Source organism: Mixophyes fleayi, chromosome 4, assembly GCF_038048845.1.
Source record: "Mixophyes fleayi isolate aMixFle1 chromosome 4, aMixFle1.hap1, whole genome shotgun sequence".
NCBI classification, from domain to species: Eukaryota; Metazoa; Chordata; class Amphibia; order Anura; family Limnodynastidae; genus Mixophyes; species Mixophyes fleayi.
The window spans coordinates 301,885,083-301,904,941 of NC_134405.1; the positions used below are offsets into that span (position 1 = coordinate 301,885,083).

The 19,859-nt window shown below is 38.5% G+C and overlaps 1 protein-coding gene across 1 annotated transcript in view; it reads right to left on the reverse strand.

The window, feature by feature from the left end:
* The window catches only part of LOC142152868 (histidine--tRNA ligase, cytoplasmic-like), a 37,109-nt gene that overhangs the window by 551 nt on the left and 16,699 nt on the right, over window positions 1–19,859 (reverse strand). Inside the window, exons 7-13 of the mRNA XM_075209904.1 lie at window positions 19,268–19,375; window positions 16,815–16,913; window positions 10,571–10,664; window positions 4,524–4,651; window positions 4,151–4,414; window positions 3,385–3,501; window positions 961–1,107 (exon numbers count right to left, since the gene is read on the reverse strand). Coding sequence (XP_075066005.1) covers window positions 961–1,107; window positions 3,385–3,501; window positions 4,151–4,414; window positions 4,524–4,651; window positions 10,571–10,664; window positions 16,815–16,913; window positions 19,268–19,375 — 957 coding nt within the window. The remainder of the gene's footprint in view (window positions 1–960; window positions 1,108–3,384; window positions 3,502–4,150; window positions 4,415–4,523; window positions 4,652–10,570; window positions 10,665–16,814; window positions 16,914–19,267; window positions 19,376–19,859) is intronic.

The window sequence follows — 19,859 nt, forward strand, 5'->3', positions numbered from 1 at the left end:
TCAACCCAGGATTTATCGAGGGGTAATTCCCGGGTCGCCTGCACTATGAATGGGAGGGAGGGAGGGAGGGAGAGAGAGAGAATTTTTTTCATTTTCCAGCTTTCAGCCAATGAAAACTGCTCTGGTGATGACTCCCACAAATTGCCAGGGCACAGACTTGTGCAGTATGAATGGGGTCAACCCGGGAAATTCCCGGGTCCGAGGTGCAGTATGAATGGTGTTTCTGAGCTGGGACGCTCTGAGCCCCGGCAAAAACCCGGCTTGAAAAACCCGGGATATTGCCGGGGCGGCAATATGAAAGTGGTATTAGTTCTCTTCATGTTCATGTCACATTTTTGGGTTCTTCTTATCAACTTTCGTTGGCACCAGTACTCCCAATGTCATCATTCGTTATCCCATGTCCTAGGCCTCCATCCAGGGTCTTTGAGATAGTTCAAGGCTAGAGCTGGTGATTACGCTGAATGTATTTTTAAGGCAAATACCAACATTTTTAACTCCTTCACATATCATTATTAACATTATCACTGAGGACCCTAGAAATCCTTTCACAAGCATAATTGAGTTTGTGTACAGGCTTAAAAACAAAAAAGTGCAACAGATAAGTGAGCAATTTAACCATCCCATTGTGTTATCAAATTGCATCAATATGGTTATTCAGACCACAAGCCAAACAAACCAGAATCAAAACTGAGCACAGGCTCATGTCGACGATGGCTCAACATAAAAACAGTGATCAACTTTTACCCTGTCTTCAAACCAGATGGCATTTGATCAGGTTTTGATTGATTAGGACGAGTTCACACATATTGATATGATTGGTCAATCAAGCTGTACAGTGATAACAATGGCAATGTGATTGCCGAGTGAACTTTGTGTACATATTTAATTCTCTATAGTGGTCTTCGTTCCTATTGTCTATTTATTTATCTGACCAGTTTATAATTTAAGTATTTACTGTACCTCTTTTCGAGTTGCAATATCCCTCAGCTTGACCACACCCTCCATCAGTTCCTTCTCCCCAATGATGGCCACCAGTGGAATCCCTGTCTTCTCACAGTACTGCAGCTGGGTGAGTAACTTAGGGTGCTTCTTATACAGCATTTCAGCCTGCGTGGAGGGAAACATTAGTTATATTTAAAAAGCGCTAACATATTACCCAGCACTTACAGAGAATGTTTAATGGTTCCCATCAGTCTCACAGTCTAAATTCTCTACCACACACTAACATTATATGTGGGAAGAAGCAGAAGCACCCCAGAGGAATCCCACGGAACTATAGGGGAGGACATACAAACCCTGTACACATAGAGTCCTGGTTGGAATAGAACCCATGACTCGAGCATGTGAGGTGGCTATGCTAGTCACTGTGCTGCCCTAGTTAAAGGCAATTTATAGCAGGTAAAGTAATTGATAATATAAGGCGAAGCCTGGTCTGTAATATATCCACCCTTAACAGATAAAAATGTGAACAATAAATATTATGTACAATAATAGTGAATAGTGAAGAAAATCAGCAGATCTCAAAAGAATTTTAAATCTGATTAGTTATGGACCCAAAACAACAGCTACAATCAAAGCAGTCTGAAGCTCAGTGTTAGAAAAGTGGAGCTTCACATTTGGAGTCATTAAGGAGAGCAAGTCAAAAAAAAGTAACTTTGCTCCTGGACAAACCATGAAACAATGCAAGGGGTGCAAATTAGTTTATTATTTTGCATGTAAGGAAAATACGTTCTGCTTTTTCATCTAGTACACAAATACTTGATAGCTTTATTTTTACACTGAAATTTAAAGTTGATCTAGAACATGCTCTACACCAACTATAAATCTATCCCCACATTTTAAATTTACCTCCACCTACAATGCAACATGGTTTTGTCCAGATGCAGTTACTCTATTTTTTTTTTCCTTTGCTCTCCTTAATGACTCAGACCCCTAAACTTTTTCCTCAACTTCTTTTTATAGCTACAATCTACATAATTAAAAGCAAGTGAACCCACTAATTGACATTACTATATACTGAAAGCTGTGTATTATGGTTCTAATTTTTATACATAAAATAACTGGTGTTTATACTTCAATATTTAATTCCATCATGCTCTCTTTCACTCCTCTCTAGCAAGATGCCATTTTAGGAGGGAGATGCTTCTCTAACAGAACAGAGACAGAGTGAATGACACCATGGCAGACTTGAAGAAATGCACTGTGCAGATTGGTCCATACACAGGAGTAGGGCCAGTGATGTCACAATAGGTCAAATGGCTACATTCTCAGAAGTTTTGTCACTAGTTAGTTTCCCAATGGAAACAATCCAGGTCAACTTGACCTCAATTTCTATATTTTGATAATGTGCATGGAAAGTATAGAGACAGTGTTTTGTCTTGCCTTATACCCACTGGAACATAAATATGCAGGAGCGCATACAACTATATACCCGTGATTTAATGGATTAGCAATTTCATGAATACAACATTTTATATAAAGTATAACTACCACCCTTGTTCTTTCTTTGTTCCCCCTTCACCTCCTAGGGGGCTCCAGCCCTATGCCGACTATCCTGCTCCTTGTAACCTGCTTTAGTTCCCTGTCTGCTCAATATCACACTGATGAAGACTGCAAGATTAAGGGTAACATAGGATGTTTAAAAGATATGATTTAATATATTTTGCATGGGATTTACTAGCATCGGCTTAGACTTTTTCATATACTTCCTTGATGTTCAAAAGCTGTCTGGATAGATGTCCGTGCTCTAATTGTTCCCACTAAATAAACTGGTCTTTTTATTTTTGAGAAGATATTCCTATGATTTTGTTAGAGCCACAATACACAGCTTTCAATATATAGTAATGTCAAATAGTGGTTTCACTTGCTCTTTATTATTCAGAATGTATCTATAAAAAGTAGTTGAGGAAAAAGTTAAAGGGCCTTAGTCATTAAGGAGAGCAAAGCAAATGTGTAGGACTGCTATATGCTTTATGTTCTTACTGCATATTTATCAATTGAACAGTTTGTGTATTTTTCATATACTTGTATTGTTCATGATTATCTTTTTACCTGTCCTATCATTAATAAAATATAGTTTCATTAATTGAAATATCATATCAAACTTAATATACTTGTATGATCAAGCACACAAGGTTCTCTCCTTGTAATCACTTAACTTACTAATAAAAGTATCCTGACCACAACAATCCTAGTTTCCTAAGCAGTTACAAGTAGAAAAATTATCTAAAAACAGACCATATCTTATTTTGCAAACTCTTAAAATACAAGTTTGAGACACATTTGAAAAGGACTATGAATAATAAAAATTCAAAAGTAATCAATAGAGAAAAAATCTTTTCAAAGTCAAATCATACAGATATTCAGAGCTAGGAATCGACTTACTTTAATCCCAGAGTTCCAGAGTATGGTAATAAGTTTCATCCTCTCCTCTAGGTGCATCGGTTGCGCTGTTGCAACCAACACTTGAGTTTCAGTTGTCCGGACATCTTTACTAGACTCCTATAGACAAGTTACAGTGTCAATTGCTTTTGCAGACTAAGGACAGCCATAAAGCACAATCCAACACTTTGTGTGAAACCTAAATAGCTCCACTCACACATACATTTGTATATGAGCTTGACACAGATTAATGTATCCATCATGCTGACTCCACCTCATAACAGGCCCCCGATCTCACCTAAAATAAGCATTACTGAACTAACTAACGAATGTCCTTACAGTTCACACGGATAAGTCTGTAGATGAGTAAATAACAAATTGTAGCACGATTGTTCAGTTCCAAAATATCGAATCACCAGTTGCCTACTAGTGAATAGCTTCTTATATGAACCAAGCCCAACGAATTTCCGTCTAGTTGTTGGTTAAGACAGTGGATCCAAAAGTTTCTCAGTTCGGGGCATCCTTAGGGTCTCCATAATTTTTTCGAGGCACCCCTAAGCCAAAATAATTACCAAGTAGTCCCCCGACTTGCTTACTACCTGCCCTGGACATGGCACCCCGTGAGATCGCTGCAGCGCACAGTTTGGGAACCACTGGGTTAAGATTGAGGAAAATCTAACACAGCACAATAGAAGAAATCAAAGTATCATACTTCAAATCATTTAGAATAAATCGCATGATTGCATTGTTTCATATATTTTCCACTTACCTCTGCTTTTTTCTCTGCTATGGAAAATATCCTCTCGATTCCTATACTGATCCCCACACAGGGCACTTTTCTGCCTCTGGCGTCAAACATTCCCACCAGATCGTCATAACGGCCCCCTGCGGCTACGCTACCAAGGCCAGCCACCCTGGCAGCTGCGGCATTCTCTGAACTCTGTGGTCCTCCTGGGTTTTGGAGTAGTACAGCCTCATAAATCACTCCAGTGTAATAGTCCAATCCACGGGCCAAACCCAGGTCAAAAGTGACCTAGCAGGAGAGATTGTGATTACATGAAAGACACACAGAGATCTCACAGTAATATTCTTTACTCGCTTTAATAACTGGGCATGGAACCCTGTATCTTCTATGTTCACACCTTGTCTGCCACCCCGAAGATCTCCAAGTAGTGGTGTAGAAGTTTCAGGTCACTCAGTGCTTCCATAGCCAGCGTATTCTGGGAAACCACAGGATCGTTCCACAGCCGCTCTATCAGGGCCACACCACCTAAGACGACAGCAGAACTTATATTTATTGTAGTGTTCCAGTGCAGGATCATATAATGATCATGTAATAATTAAGGCATACATGCACAGCAGGTTTATAAATATAAATGTCTGTGTACATATGCAGCAAAGCACCCCCGACATGGCAACTGTCCTAAATAATGTACCACGTTCCCACAAGTTGTTAGTAAAGTACCTCTCAAACAATCCCTTTGTTTTATCACGCAATGTTAGCGCTACTGTGGTCTATCCAATGTAATGAACAGTGTTTCTGTATAATTGAAAACATTTGCAATTTAAAAATTCTTGCCTGAAATATGAGACATTAGGGCCACTCTGACATTCATCAATCAAATAAAAAAAACAAAATGGTAAATAGTATTTAAAATAGAACTATTAATTATATACAATATTGATGATGTTTTAGGCTCTTCCATCTAGCAATGAAAACTCACCTTGTTGGCACATTTAGGTAAATGGGTAACACTCGCACCCATCACATGGGAGCGTTTAAGCGCACTAGACGTTGCATGTAATGTTTTCTGAGTGTAAATTGCTCCTGTGTAACATTCACTTCAATGTGTCAGCACAGAGTTATTTGAAACCACCACTAAACTAGCGGGTTCTCTGTGCAGCCATGAATATAACCACAGCTGAAATACCCAATACACAAACACCAACTGATTGCGGTAAAATGTCACTTTTTGGGGTATTTTTAAGCTGAATTTATGTAAAAAGCCAAAGCATTAAATTATGTCACATGTTCCACTACTTTAGCATTGGCTGGATATACTGTTTAGCACAGTAAAAAGCTCAATATGAGAAAAACAACAGTAAAAATATGTCTTTGAAGACGCAGGAAATTCAAAACGTCAATTTAAGTAAGGGCAAAACCCAACATTGTTTTGGGTTTAATTAAAGTTTGGTTTTAAATCATGCATGCAAAAATAGCTATTTTACAATAGTGCAGGTTAATACATTTACCCCATAGTATTTCTTGGGGACCTGAGAAATATTGGATTCCATTACAAAGATATTACATTCATTCAAATGAAAAAAAAACCTGTGACATAGCTTTAATAAAGTAAAGCCAGCTCGTTAATTCAGTAACATGTATTTACTTGCTGTATGGATTGGATGAACAACTGAACATAAGACAAATAAGTCTGATTTGGTAGTGTGGTTGGTGACTGCTATGGTTGTAAAGCGCTACGGAATCTGCTGGCGCTATATAAATAAATGATGATGATGGTTCAGTCTGCAACCAGTTTACAGTCAAGTAAATAAACAACACAAAAGCTTTTAGGACACCACTAGTGGGCCACCTGCAACTGCACGATGCCGAATAATATATTGGCATTATACGAGTAATAATAATCATTATATCTGGTTGTTCTTGTGCTGCTATACCTGTAGATCAGGATGCACAGTTAGCCAATAGGAACATATAAAGAATGATTTGCATGTCACCATCTACATCATCACCATTTATTTATATAGCGCCACTGATTCCTCAGCGCTGTACAGAGAACTCACATCAGTCCCTGCCCCAGTGGAGCGAGACAGAAAGAGACAGAAGAGAAAGAGAAAGAGAGAGAAGAGAAAAAGAGAAAGAGAAAAAGAGAAAGAAGAGAAAGAGAAAGAGAGAGAAGAGAAAGAGAAGAGAAGAGAAAGAGAAAGAGACTAGTATGTTTTTGGAGTGTGGGAGGAAACCCATGCAAACACGGGGAGAACATACAAACTCCACACAGATAAGGCCATGGTTGGGCATTGAACTCATGACCCCAGCGCTGTGAGGCAGAAGTGCTAACCACTTTGCCACCATGCTGCCCGTTAACGGAGGCTGGAATCATAATATTTGGGTATTGTAAGGTACGGCTATTTCCATCAGGCGTATGCGAATACTTCCTATATTACGATATAACTAAAGGATTTCTACAAAAAGCAACTGTCTGTGTGAGGACGAAAAAGACACAGGAAAAGTCAATGACCATATAAATCACAGATGCAATTTTAAAAACATGCTGCTTTTTCACCTGACCGACCAGGAGTATTATTAGTTCACCCATATGGAGAGAAAGGAGCTAAATAGCCCCAATAAACCGAAGTATAGTCCAGACAAAGGGCAATTTAATCATGGTCTTAATCAGCTTGTATATAATAGAGTTCTATAGTCACAATTCATGCCGGAGAAAGCACATGAAACGCCTCATGTCAACATTTCAATTTATTGGCTCCTTTGAAAGACTTGTATCAAGATGTCAGGGGAAGAAAAACAAATAAGGACTATTAAAATGCTATAAAAGATGCAACTGTTGTAGAGGCTGCAAATTTAACAGCATATAAACTAGAGCTGTAACTAATATTAGTAGTCTTAAGTAGGGCATTCTAAGGATATACAGATTTATGGTGGAGCTTAATACACCGGTTCATGTGTCATATTTTATATAAAGTTCACGATCTACTCAGGTACAATACAGTTATCCATTACAGCAGAACAAAAAACTAATTTATATTGATACTCTAAAAGGTGCATTCATTCATGCAATTTTTAAAAGTAGTACTGTATGCCTAGGCTAATGTATTTGGCTAATAAAAAGTAATGTGAAGCGTAAGCAAAGCCAAAAAATATATATATAACTGCCTGTGTGTTTACAAAGTATGTCCATATGAACAGAATAAAAGAAGTTAAAACAGGGAAATAATTTATTACTAATCATTAATAATAATTAATTGATCCAAGTCAACGATTTGGCATGTGGGACAGACTTTTACAGAAATAAGACGGTATGTAAATTCTAAATAAGTAAAAGAGGTACCAAACGATACATCTCATCATCATCATTTATTCATATAGCACCAACATATTCCCTAGCGCTTTACAATTGGGGACAAACACAGTAAACTAATAAACAAACTGGGTAAAACAGACAAAGGTGAGAAGGCCCTGCTCGCAAGCTTACAATCTATGGGACAATGGGAGTTTGACACATGAGGTGAAGTCTACATTTTGCATTTCGGCCCACCCAGACTGCAAAGTTAAAAGTGACTCATAAGCTAAATGATCCTGTCACACAACAATGTTGGTCAGGGGGTAGTTGTCTTGTATGAAATTGTGTAACGGATGGTAATAGGGTAATGTAGTGAGGTTAAGAGGGTGGTTGAGGAATATTATAAGCTTGTCTGAAGAGGTGGGTTTTCAGAGAACGCTTGAAAGTTTATAGACCAGAGGAGAGTCTTATTGTGCGAGGGAGAGAATTCCATAGAGTGGGTGCAGCCCGAAAAAAGTCCTGTAACGGGGAATGGGAGGATGTGATGAGGGTGGATGAGAGACGCAGATCTTGTGCAGAATGGAGTTGCCGAGTTGTGAGATATTTTGAGACAAGAAAGGAGATGTATGTTGGTGCAGCTTTGTTGATGGCCTTGTAGGTTAGTAAAAAGTATTTTATATTGGATTCGGTAGAAAACAAGCAACCAGTGTAGAGACATACAGAGTGATTCAACAGAGGAATAACGATTTGCAAGGAAAATCAATCTTGCCGCTGCGTGCAAAATAGATTGTAGGGGTTTGAGTCTGTTTTGGGGAAGACCGGTAAGGAGGGAATTGCAATAATCAATGCGGGAGATTGCATGAATTAAGGTTTTTGCAGTGTCTTGTGTGAGATATGTGCGAATATCTAACACAAGACATATTAAAATGTCTCAGGTTACTTTAAAATATACAGTTTTTTTCTGTAGAAAAACCAGATCACTGTTTTTTCCAGTTATCAGGCCACAATTAAGGTTTAAGTGGGGGGAACTACAGGATGCCTGTCTATGGAAGGACAGGATCAATATGGAGGGATAGGTGCTAGGAGAACATGAAAGAAAGCCACAATATATGAAATGAAGGAAGGTTTTAGAGCTACAAAATATATCTACTCAAAATGGTGCTAAATCTAGCAGACTCTGGGCACTTTGGCAGGCCCTCGCCTCTTTGGTTATCTTGTTCCCCTGATCTGGATGCAAGATAGATGGAAGGAATTAGTAAGGGCAACAAGTAGCAAAATACTTTAATTTAGATAAAACTATGGACTTACAGTTTGTGCAGATATACAGTACTTTGGTAAATCCTGAGTTTATGTCCAGTGACTAGGGGCCTGATTCATTAAGGATCTTAAATGAAGAGGATCCTTATTTCAGTCTCCTGGACAAAACCATGTTACAATGCAAGGGGTGCAAATTAGTATTCTGTTTTGCACATAAGTTAAATACTGACTGTTTTCTCATGTAACACACAAATACTTGATAGCTTATTTGTACACTGAAATTTAAAGTTGATATGTGTGTGTTACATGAAAAAACAGTCAGTATTTAACTTATGTGCAAAACAGAACACTCATTTGCACCCCTTGCATTGTAACATGGTTTTGTCCAGGAGACTGAAATAAGGACCCTCTTAATTTAAGATCCTTAATGAATCAGGCCCTAGATCCTTCCTCGGGGATCAGACACATATACTGACCATATCAGTGGTTGTGTGTAAATATGTACTATCTGTTCCCCAAGTATGATTCTATAGTTCAAAAACCTTCTTGCAATCGATCTATGATGGTTTCTTTGACGTTTTTTCTCTGAGCGCCTTTCTCTCCAGTTTGACACTACAACATATACAACCGTGTTGTCTTCATACTTGTTTCTATTTGGGACGGAGCAGCTGGAATTAAGGTTCTACTACTGATTTAAGGAAAACTTTTACTGGACTATTTTGGACAATGACTTTCCCTCTTTATTGCGGATAGCACTGACTTTATTACAGCTTTGGTCTATATATTTGTGCAGGTACACACAGACAGTGTGCTGCTTTATGGATTATGAAATTGCTGATAACAAAGAACTGTGGCTTGTACTGAGCAGCATTACAATGTCAAACAATTCAAATTATGGAAAGGTATGGACTTTTACATATACAGGTTTGCTAACATTAGTATTTTAAGTTTGTTGGTCCTTAACCACTAAATGATCACAGGGTTTTGCCCCTTCATAAAAGAACATATAGCACTTTTTGGGATGCGTTCGTTTAAATGGGAATAAACCGCTTAATTTCTTAGTCTGTTAGGGGGGTATTCAATTGACGGCGGGATCGCCGAAAATCCCGCGCTCAAAGAATATTACCGTTAATACGGTAATCCTGTGCTTAAATACCGTTAATACGGTAATTTACTCGCTGGATTTCAGCTCGCAGATCAGGGAGCTGCGAGCTGAAATCCAGCGAGTAATTACCGTATTAACGGTAATATTCTTTGAGCGCGGGATTTTCGGCGATCCCACCGTCAATTAAATACCACCCTTAGAATTTTTTTAATAAAAACATTGTAGCAAATATTATTAAGCATTTCCTAGAGTAGAGTTTCTTAACTCCAGTCCTCATGCACCTCCAACAGCTAAAATTAAATTAAAAGATAACCTGCTATTTCTGGACTGTGATGTAATTTAAACATTCTCCTAAAAATATCCTGCAAAATACTAAGCACGTATTACTGAGGCCAACAAAGCAATAAGTGATATTCTCTCAACTGCAAAAGTGTTTTGTTTAGAAGACCCTATTAAAATGGTCCTTGAATATGCATGATGCTTTATATACTATTTGACTGCTTTAATATATTTCCCTAGCCCCAGCTGAAGAATTCCGTTATTAGATCCATAATTTATGCATCTGTCTCAATGTGCTGGGGTTCTACATTTTTCTGATGTATTTCCACAGGCATAACTGCACTTTAATTAGCTTCCACTAGATGAAATCTTTTGCCAGTCCGAGACTTAATTATTCTGTGTTGCAACGTATGCAAAAAGAAGCGCTGAAGGTACACAAAATGCCCTTTGGTCTTGCTGCCTTCCATTTATCATCAGCACCTTTATGAACGGTTCCCATGCTTCATACCGTTAAGTCTGATGTATTCGCCTATTCGGTCTACAGTCTCAGTTCTGAGCTCCTTCTGTTCAAGCATTTCACTTCTGACCTTGTCCCAAGGAATCTGGAATACATAAGTTAGTCGTTGTGTTTGGTTGTTTTTTTAAAAACGTCTGAATTATAGGTGTGTCACCAAGCACTTGCTATTTCGCAGTGACAAAAAGTCAGGCAAGAAATCATTGAAAAAAAAAATGTCACCCAAACAGTCTGTGACATCAGGAGGTTAAAAATAGAATGTGACGGCTGCTGTTTCTAGACGCATGCTAATTTCTGCAGGGTTCCGAAAACTTGTCTGTACGTCAACTACAGACCTTAAGTGTCACTAGAAGGTCAGGTTTAAATGATATCTCTGCATAATCAGATACATTTATCAAAGTAAGAGACATTTCTTTTTTTTTTGTATCCTTGCTTAGGTCTTTGTATGTACCTAGATGTGCAATATTATTTATGTTACTATGTCAGTTTCCTTCTTGTCTGTTCTCTCCTCCATTAATTCTTCTCAATCCTCATATTGAGGTACTGGCATAGTCATGACAAGACCCACCTGAGCATGCGTGACGTGTGTGTGAAAGGGTTAATCAAAACAAATTTTAATTGTCAACTTTATTATTCTTCCCTCTAGGAGATCCCGGGAAGGGAGGTGAAGTGCAAGTGTGGAGGGGGCGTGGAGCCGCAAATTGTTTCATATCAGCCCCTGAGGCGCAATGCCATGATTGTATCCTTTTGCTGTGGGCGTAGTATGAAACAGACCACATAGACTGTATAAAGAACTAAAACCCCAGCAAAAGCAAAGTCGCTTAGAAAGTCTCCTGTTACTTCCTAACTTATCCAAAGCTGCAATCACAGCCTATTTACCTAGTATGTGATGTACCTTTTACACATGCATCTGACAGTTCTATTCTAGAATACTTTCATACATCGGCAAACAGCGCTGAAGGCCCTTGGGAGTTTGAAAGCAGTCCTGTCCCTTTTTTAAGTTGTATCGTGCAGGCAGGAATCACCAGTAGACAGGCAGCACTATATATGTGCACCCTGCTGTCATAAGATCGGGTTAGGGGTACCGTCTCCTGGGGTAGACGGCTGCTACACAATCAGCCAGGTATGTCACACAAGTCCAGGGCTTTGGTTTAAATAGCCTCAGCTATTCACTAGCATGAAAATAAAACACACAAAGTCCTTGCCTATCGGGTTTCATAGTCTAGAAGTGAGGGACCCACACACATGCAAACAACAGAACGTACAGAACACCAAATGCAGTATCTCTTAGGAACCATTTGACCTCCCCCTCCACTAAGGTATTGAGAGAGTGAATGGACTGCCTAGCAGGTTTTTAAAAAGCACCTCATCAAGTGCAACTCCTGATTACTAGCAACTTGCTGACTGTTTGGTAAACCCGAAATTAGCCTTTTTGAATGAAGCCCGCCCTTCTCTCTATTCATACCCCAGGGACCCTTATACTGGCTATTCCTATATTCCGAACACACTCCGCACTTACATATCTGCCATTTACTACTTTCCCAATGCATCTGTCACACTGCTTATAGAACAGGGTGACACAATCCAATCAGTCCTATTCAATAATTCAGAATCTATTTTGTCTACTATAGCAGCTACTTGTACATAAGCTGCCAATCAGGTTCCTGAAATATAAAATCATCCTCTTATTTTACAACACTGATCTTTCACTTAGAGAAGCGAAGAATGTTTGCTTGCTAATATCCACTCAGTCTTCTAACCCTCTAACAGCTCTTTACAGCCTTCAAATTTGTACCTAAAAAGTCTGATGTAGTGTGTGTTAATAATAATATAACCATTTATTTTCTTAAATAGAAACATTATTGCAAATTAGCATAAATCAAAGCCTATGTATCAAAGACCAAGTAAAAATTGATAGGCTTCTACTTAGCTAAATCTGTTTATTATGATCTCTGTAGCATCCCTTGCTGGAAGGTAGACATTTATAGAAGGGTGGTGCTTCTTTACCTATCATTTCTTTGGAGACACAGTGCATAATCTACAACTTGTGTTACCTTGCAATCTCCTAGGTAACAAAAGAGCTCTGTGCAAACTGCAGATTGGTGTACTCACACACGACATTGCCAGAAAGATCAATACACTATGCTATGATATACTATGCTTTATAATTTAGGCTTTTTCCTCCAATATCAGAAACAAACCCAATGTCTTAAAGCTGTTAGAAATGTCTTTAGTTGTTTGGGATGGAGCGGTATTAATTCCAACTCCAACACATTTTAATTTTTATTAGAGCTGCAATGACAAGTCAGGTCAAGACCATGTATGTTATACGGACATCAAAAACTTATCATTTTGTGATTCTATTCAAATGGTCGTATTTATTAAGAAACTACAAGGTGAGTACAGAGGAGTTGTAAGTACAAATAAAAACGGATGTTAAGGTAATCTGTATTTTTAATAGCTCAAACTTTTTTAACACTAAAGGATATCATTGAAAAGCACTAGGAGCACATTTGAAAGTACACTGTAAACCAAAAAAGACCATAAACGTTAACCAGTAAAGCTTCCAACCACCGTAAGAACACTGTAACATGGGCTTTACAAAAAATAAAAAATAAATGTTCTTGTCGGCAAAAAAACCCCCCAAAAAAAACAACAAAAAACATGCCCAATACTTTATCTGTTCAAAGAGGTGATTATAACCTGTCACATTCATGCCTTCTGCACTTTACTATACAAAATCACACAAATACCTTCTTCATCGACCTTCTAATATATGTATATAATTATTAATTCAAAACACCTTTTGTTCAAGTTTCATGGAATACATCAAAAGTTAGTTGAATTATTAATAAAACTGTTATATAAGGAAAATGTACTATTCAAGCTATCAACATATTGGGCTTAATTTAGAGATAGAAGTAAATTTAGCAGAGGGTGCAGAATTGCACATAATCAAATTATGCTGCGTTGCGAGGGGGGAAGGATGCAATTTGCTTTTTGCCTTCAAGGAAAATACTCCTCACTTTTGCATGTAACACACAAATATTAGGCAGCTTTATTTTAACACAGAGATTCAGGGGCAATCAATGGATAAAAAGTCCTAGATCCAGCGAAAATGCAACTTTACGTAGGATATAGGGCTTCTCCCTATTTACTACAGCCCCTGGGCAGTGCAGAATCTCACCGGGTATCACAGGCGCTAGGTTTCTCCAGGTGCCTCTGGTGAAGCTCATTTCAAAAAGACAGTGGTGGTACAAGAACCCACACTGTCCTCCTATCGCTATCTAATAAAGTTGTGTGTGTATGTATAATATGTATATATATATATATATATATATATATATATATTTAAATAAATTTACTATTATTTTTTGTAAATTGCAGGTCATACATAGTCCTGCTCTTACCACATTGTATAATATAAAATTATATATATATATATATATATATATATATATATATATATATATATATATATATATATATATATATATTACACACACACACACACACAAGTGGAGAGGTCACTGCCCCCCACTAGATCTGCGCGCTCATACTCATATGTGTTTCCGAGACCATTCTAATTATCTGACTGGCTACAGGTTGTTCTTTCTCTGCCCAATTCTACAATGGAGACACACACATGTGTAAGAGATGAGGACAAGCCTATTGCACCTTACAATCTGTGGTATTGTGGATAGCAGTGCAGGTGTGAGTGCACCTGTGGTAGGAAAACTAGATTTGAAAGCTGTACTGGGGTAGGGACTGATGTGAATAAACATCCTCTGCACAGCATTGCGTAATGTGTCTGGACTGTATTAATAAGGGATAAAATAATTCTATAATAAACTAAAAACAATGACAATATATAAAGAAAGAGATATAGCAGGCATCATTTCAATATCTGTTCCTTGCTTTCTAAAATGCTAGCAAATTCTAAGTAACTTCAACAAAATCCCCATTAAGGAAATAGTAAAACTTGAAATGGCAGATTTGACCAGAAGATGGCACTGCAGCTGCTTATAGAATATAACAAATCCCTGCACATGCAGGCTGTGATATACAGCACCTCATAAACAGCGTGCAGTTGGTACAACAACTTCGCTGCTTTATTTGTCACTGCACACTGAATAGTATCTCGGTTTTCCACGCACCTTCTTCTAAAGTTTACTGGTGTAAAAGGTATTATGTGTGACCTAAATATTTCCTGTATGAGCCGGAAAAAATCAATTACATCTACCAAATAATGATTTTAATTTATCTAAAATGGAAGAGGGACTGTTTGTTTAAAAAAAAAATGTGTCAACCCACAGTAAAAATATACTATGTACTGCCATGGACTATTCTCCAAGCTGTGGAGAATCCCTTTACAGCATGAGGCCCATAAGGTCACTTTTTGCAGCCCACCGGAAGCAGGACACAGAAGGGAACAGGAACGCTACAGTAGTATTTTTGCCGCCGGGTCACATGACCCCCTCTAACTGCTCTGTCCCACATTGCGCCGGCTCTCGCTGCTGCTATGGGGGTGGTGGCCCTTGGACTGGGGAGAAATATGTGCTGAGAGTGAGTTGTGAGATATGTAGTAGTGGTGAGGGGGGGCTATATGTAATACAGGGGAGGGGCATGCCCTCCGTGGCACCTTCGTGGTGGTTCACATGCTTCCATCCCCGTGGGGACTCTCTCAATGCTGCCAGATATAACATTACTGCACAGAAGTTCCTCTTTTCCTGCAGTAAACTCAATCACTTCATATGAGTACAGTCTTCTAATGTGGCCCTGTGTACCTAGCCCTTAAACATAGCAGATAAAGTCACCTTGTGGGCTGAACCAACATTAAAAAAAATGCAGCTAATCAATCATCATCATCAATTTATATAGCGCCACTAATTCTGCAGCGCTGTACAGAGAACTCATTCACATCAGTCCCTGCCCCATTGGAGCTTACAGTCTAAATTCCCTAATATAGACACACACTCACACACAGAGAGGGAGACAGACAGACAGGGAGAGACTAGGGTCAATTTTCATAGCAGCCAATTACCCTACCAGTATGTTTTTGGAGTGTGGGAGGAAACCAGAGCACCCGGAGGAAACCCACGCAAACACTGGGAGAACATGCAAACGCCACACAGATGAGTCATGGTTGGGAATCGAACTCATGACCCCAGTGCTGTGAGGCAGAAGTGCTAACCAATTTACTAGTATTAGTTACAGGTTCGAGGCACTCCATGTGGACACGAGCTTCTAGCAAACTAACAAGATGGATTGCTAGAAATATTGTTCCAATCTATAAAATAGCTGCTACCAAGATATATATGTGTTCATCAGACTGCAGCCTATAAATTCACTAGGAACTAGTGATATCACAGAGGCATCTAATGCCTCGTGCCTCAGAGCAACAACACAAATACTGGTTCAGCCCATATAATAGATGCCTTCATTGTTTAAATATGTATGTATAGTAGCATCAGAAAGTAGTATGTGCCCTACAATTCTTATTTACACAGGAACCTTCAAGAACTGGGTGTTTGGTATTTATCAAAGACCAGGTTCTTATCTCCCATGAGATAATATAACTTTCTGCTATGTGATTCTGTGGGGCTGGTTCAGCGCCTGTTTGTGACACTGATGTATCAACTCTCACAAAAACACAGCAGTGGCTCACGGGGGAATATATTAAGAGATTGATGAATGCACTGCTTGGAAGAAGAAAAAATATGGAAGATACTTTTCAGATCAATGTGTACTTTATCACAATGCAGACGATGGACTGTTATGCATCTCTTGCATCATTACAACCATGCTCAATCATTACACACTTCAGACAGGCCGACCAGGAGATTAATATCTGCCCTGCACAACTTAATCTATACCTGGCAGGACTGACAATTATTTGTGGCATGTCCACTTTGTACTGAGTAATAGTAACGCCACATTATGATGGATTTCTGATCACAGTCTTGTTATTGGAAAGGGCTCGGCAATCATGGGTTGATTGATTCCGATTATGAGTGACACACTGCTTGGTGAAGTATATATACACATACCGTTAGTGAAGGGTTCTGTTATAAAATTATCTTAATATGTATGCTCAGTTTAAAGTGTATATCATATTCATAAGTAAGGTTTGCTTTCATTTATTTTGCAGAAAAAATAAATAAAATCAAGCAGTAAAACAAACAGGGATAGGTTATTCTGCTTATTTAGGAAAAATATAGAAAATTAATGCATTTACCCTGTCAAGCTTGTCGATGGAGGTGCACACAGTTCTGAACTTGGAGTCTGGAACACCACAAACAGAAAGAATTCCTGATAGAAGCCTTCTGTCATTTACCTACGGGAAACACAGAGTACTCTGTTCAGTATAATGCATGGTGAGTATAGCAGTGAGGGCTGCTTACCAACATGGGTAAATATGTGAAGTGACCCTTTGCAACCAATCAGCAATTAGCTTTGATTGGTCTACAGCAGTGTTGGCTAACCTGTGACACTCCAGGTGTTGTGAAACTACAAGTCCCAGCATGCTTTGCCGATATATAGTAGCTTATTGCTGTAAAGGTGTACTGGGACGTGTAGTTTCACAACACCTGGAGTGTGACAGGTTAGCCAACACTGGTCTAGAGCAAGTCTGACTATAAAAGCAGATGTCTGATTGATTGCTGTGGGTTGCGTTTGTATCTTTGCTGGAAAATAACACGTACTGCCCATATTTTCTAAAGAAACTTGTCAGAGAAAGTCCATGTTGTTGGACGTATCTCTGAGTTCACCAACAAATATTTTCATAAACACAGTATAAAGTGGACATTAAACCGGAGACATGTTTATGGTAAATGTGCATAAATATGTGCATAGAGCATAAATTAAGCCACGATGGGCCTGAAAGCTCTGGCTACTTTGAGAAAACAAAAACGAGGTCACAATCTGCATTTTCCCTGTATGTCTCAATTGGTCATCCCCTGTCCTTTACTGTATATAGACATTGTATGATGAAAGACTATTTCAGCCCGATTCCTGTAGGATTCATCCACAGAAAAAAAGTTTGTTTTCTAGGCGGACTGCAACTTGGTAAAATACAGCAGGCTAGAGAACATTTGAGATTTCCCCATGTTTGGAACGCAACGAAAAAACCAAGCCCTTAAGCAACTGGGTATAATTGAGCTGGTAAGTGTGTATTTTATATTAGAAGTTAGATATGTTAATGTATGTATCTTATGCATTATACTTAATGTAAGATATTCAAATATTTCACATGCTTGGACCCTACTCCAGTTACTTATCTATAAAACAAACTCTACACTATTTTCATGCAATGGTTAATAAGCAAACAGACAAAAAGGTTTTGAAATAATTCTAATAAAGCAATTCCACATGATTATTCCTCAGATGTTCACATTTAAGTGGCCGATTGGTTATACACACTTGGAAGTGTTCCCTATTGAACATATATTAGTTAGAAAAAAGATTTGTAGAAAATGTCTATGCTGCTTTGCTGCCTGAAGAGGGTGCTGTGTACATCCAGACGCTAGAATAATATAAGGGATAGAGCTTAATAATAAAAATATTTTATTACACAGTGCTCCCTCATTATAATGATCTAATACATTATGCCATTTACTGTCCTAGTGATTGGGAGTATAGACAGGTGTATTAACATAATGATATGAGTGGAGTATGTATGAAGAGGAGAAAGAATATTTAAGAGTGTGTGGCCTGCATATAGTAGATTAGGCATCTCAATTCACTAATGAATTTAATATGTTAGCTTGTGCCCTTCTGCAACTTTTAGCAAACACACTGCTTTATCACTTGAACTTCCTTCTGTGCTTTTCAGCCATGTATTTATATAAATCAGGCAGAGCAGTTTATTTTTGTTGCTAACACAGCTCTGCTGAGCTCTCTGCATTGGGTACAACTGTATCCAGCTAAACCCCAGGGCAGCAAAAGTAGTCATATAAAGACTTGGCTAAAAAGCACAGAAACTAGAAACCAAAAGCAATATATTTAGCAAATGATGCAGAACAGCATGTAAAAATCCGGGCAACAGGTATTGCCCAAACCTGCAATATAGGGGCAGTACAGCAAAGAGTTAACACTACAGAACTACATTAAACTACGCAAACAAAACTCTCTAGTGTTAGGCTGGTATTGATCTACCATGAGCTGCAGAGATAGAACTGCACTTGGATCAAGGCAGTCCCAGCATGTTCCCCCAACATTAACACTGCCTGAATCATTAAAAATTGGAAGGGGGCAGACTATGTCTATGGCTTCCCCTATGCAATGAGGCTGAGAGGGGTTGCTGTTGAACTTCTGAAGACTTCTATTGGCAAACAAAAAAAGCAAGTAGAAATAAATTTATAGTTTAATTAGCTGCATTAGAAAACAATTAAAATTGACTTGGTCTGTCCAAATATGAATTTGCACATGACCATGATAGTCCATTGAGTCACGTGTACAGAAGTTAAGAGCATTTAGGGAGCAGACTGAAATATAAAGGCTCTTGCAGAACACAGAGAAACAAGGTGCTGTGTCAGAACACTCCAGGAAAATTCCATTTAATAGCAATTATATATTCCCCACAAACAGCAGAAAGTGTGAATACCCATTACAATGTACAACACAAAAAACATATGTATTTAGTTTCATTCCATTAAGTGTGATTTTTATTTGTTTCAGATCAGCACTTACCTTAATGAGAAACCCTCCCAGTTCCAGCTCGCTGAGTATCTCATACATAATCTTCAGACACTCGGCATCAGGGATCATGGGGTCGTAGTGTCCAGCAATGTCAAAATCCTGGCATGAATATGCATGGTGGGATCAATAGCGACAGGCCAAGCGATTCAAGATAGATGGGGTTACAGCTTACAACTCATACATTTTAAAACAGATAAATAGTATTGCAAACAATGATTTATATTGCTGGATTGTTGCAAGTTATATGTGCAATACTGTCCCTTCTAACAACCAGCAAAGCAAACAATGAGCATTATTACAGACACAACAGTGCACCTGTCTTTATAACAAATACAATTATAATATTATACTTCTTTAGTCTCCAATATATCTTATTTCCCCAGGACAGTCACAGTTTGATATTGTCACATTTAAATTAGTGCCTAAAATTTAGAATTCTAGTTCTCAATTTTAAAAGGGTCACTCCCTTCACGCACTAACTATCCCAAAGTAGTCCTTTCTTGAGGACCCTGACACTCCCTATCGAGCTTCAATGATGATTGCAATGAACTGCTGCATCTAATAACATGGGAGGAGAATGTGA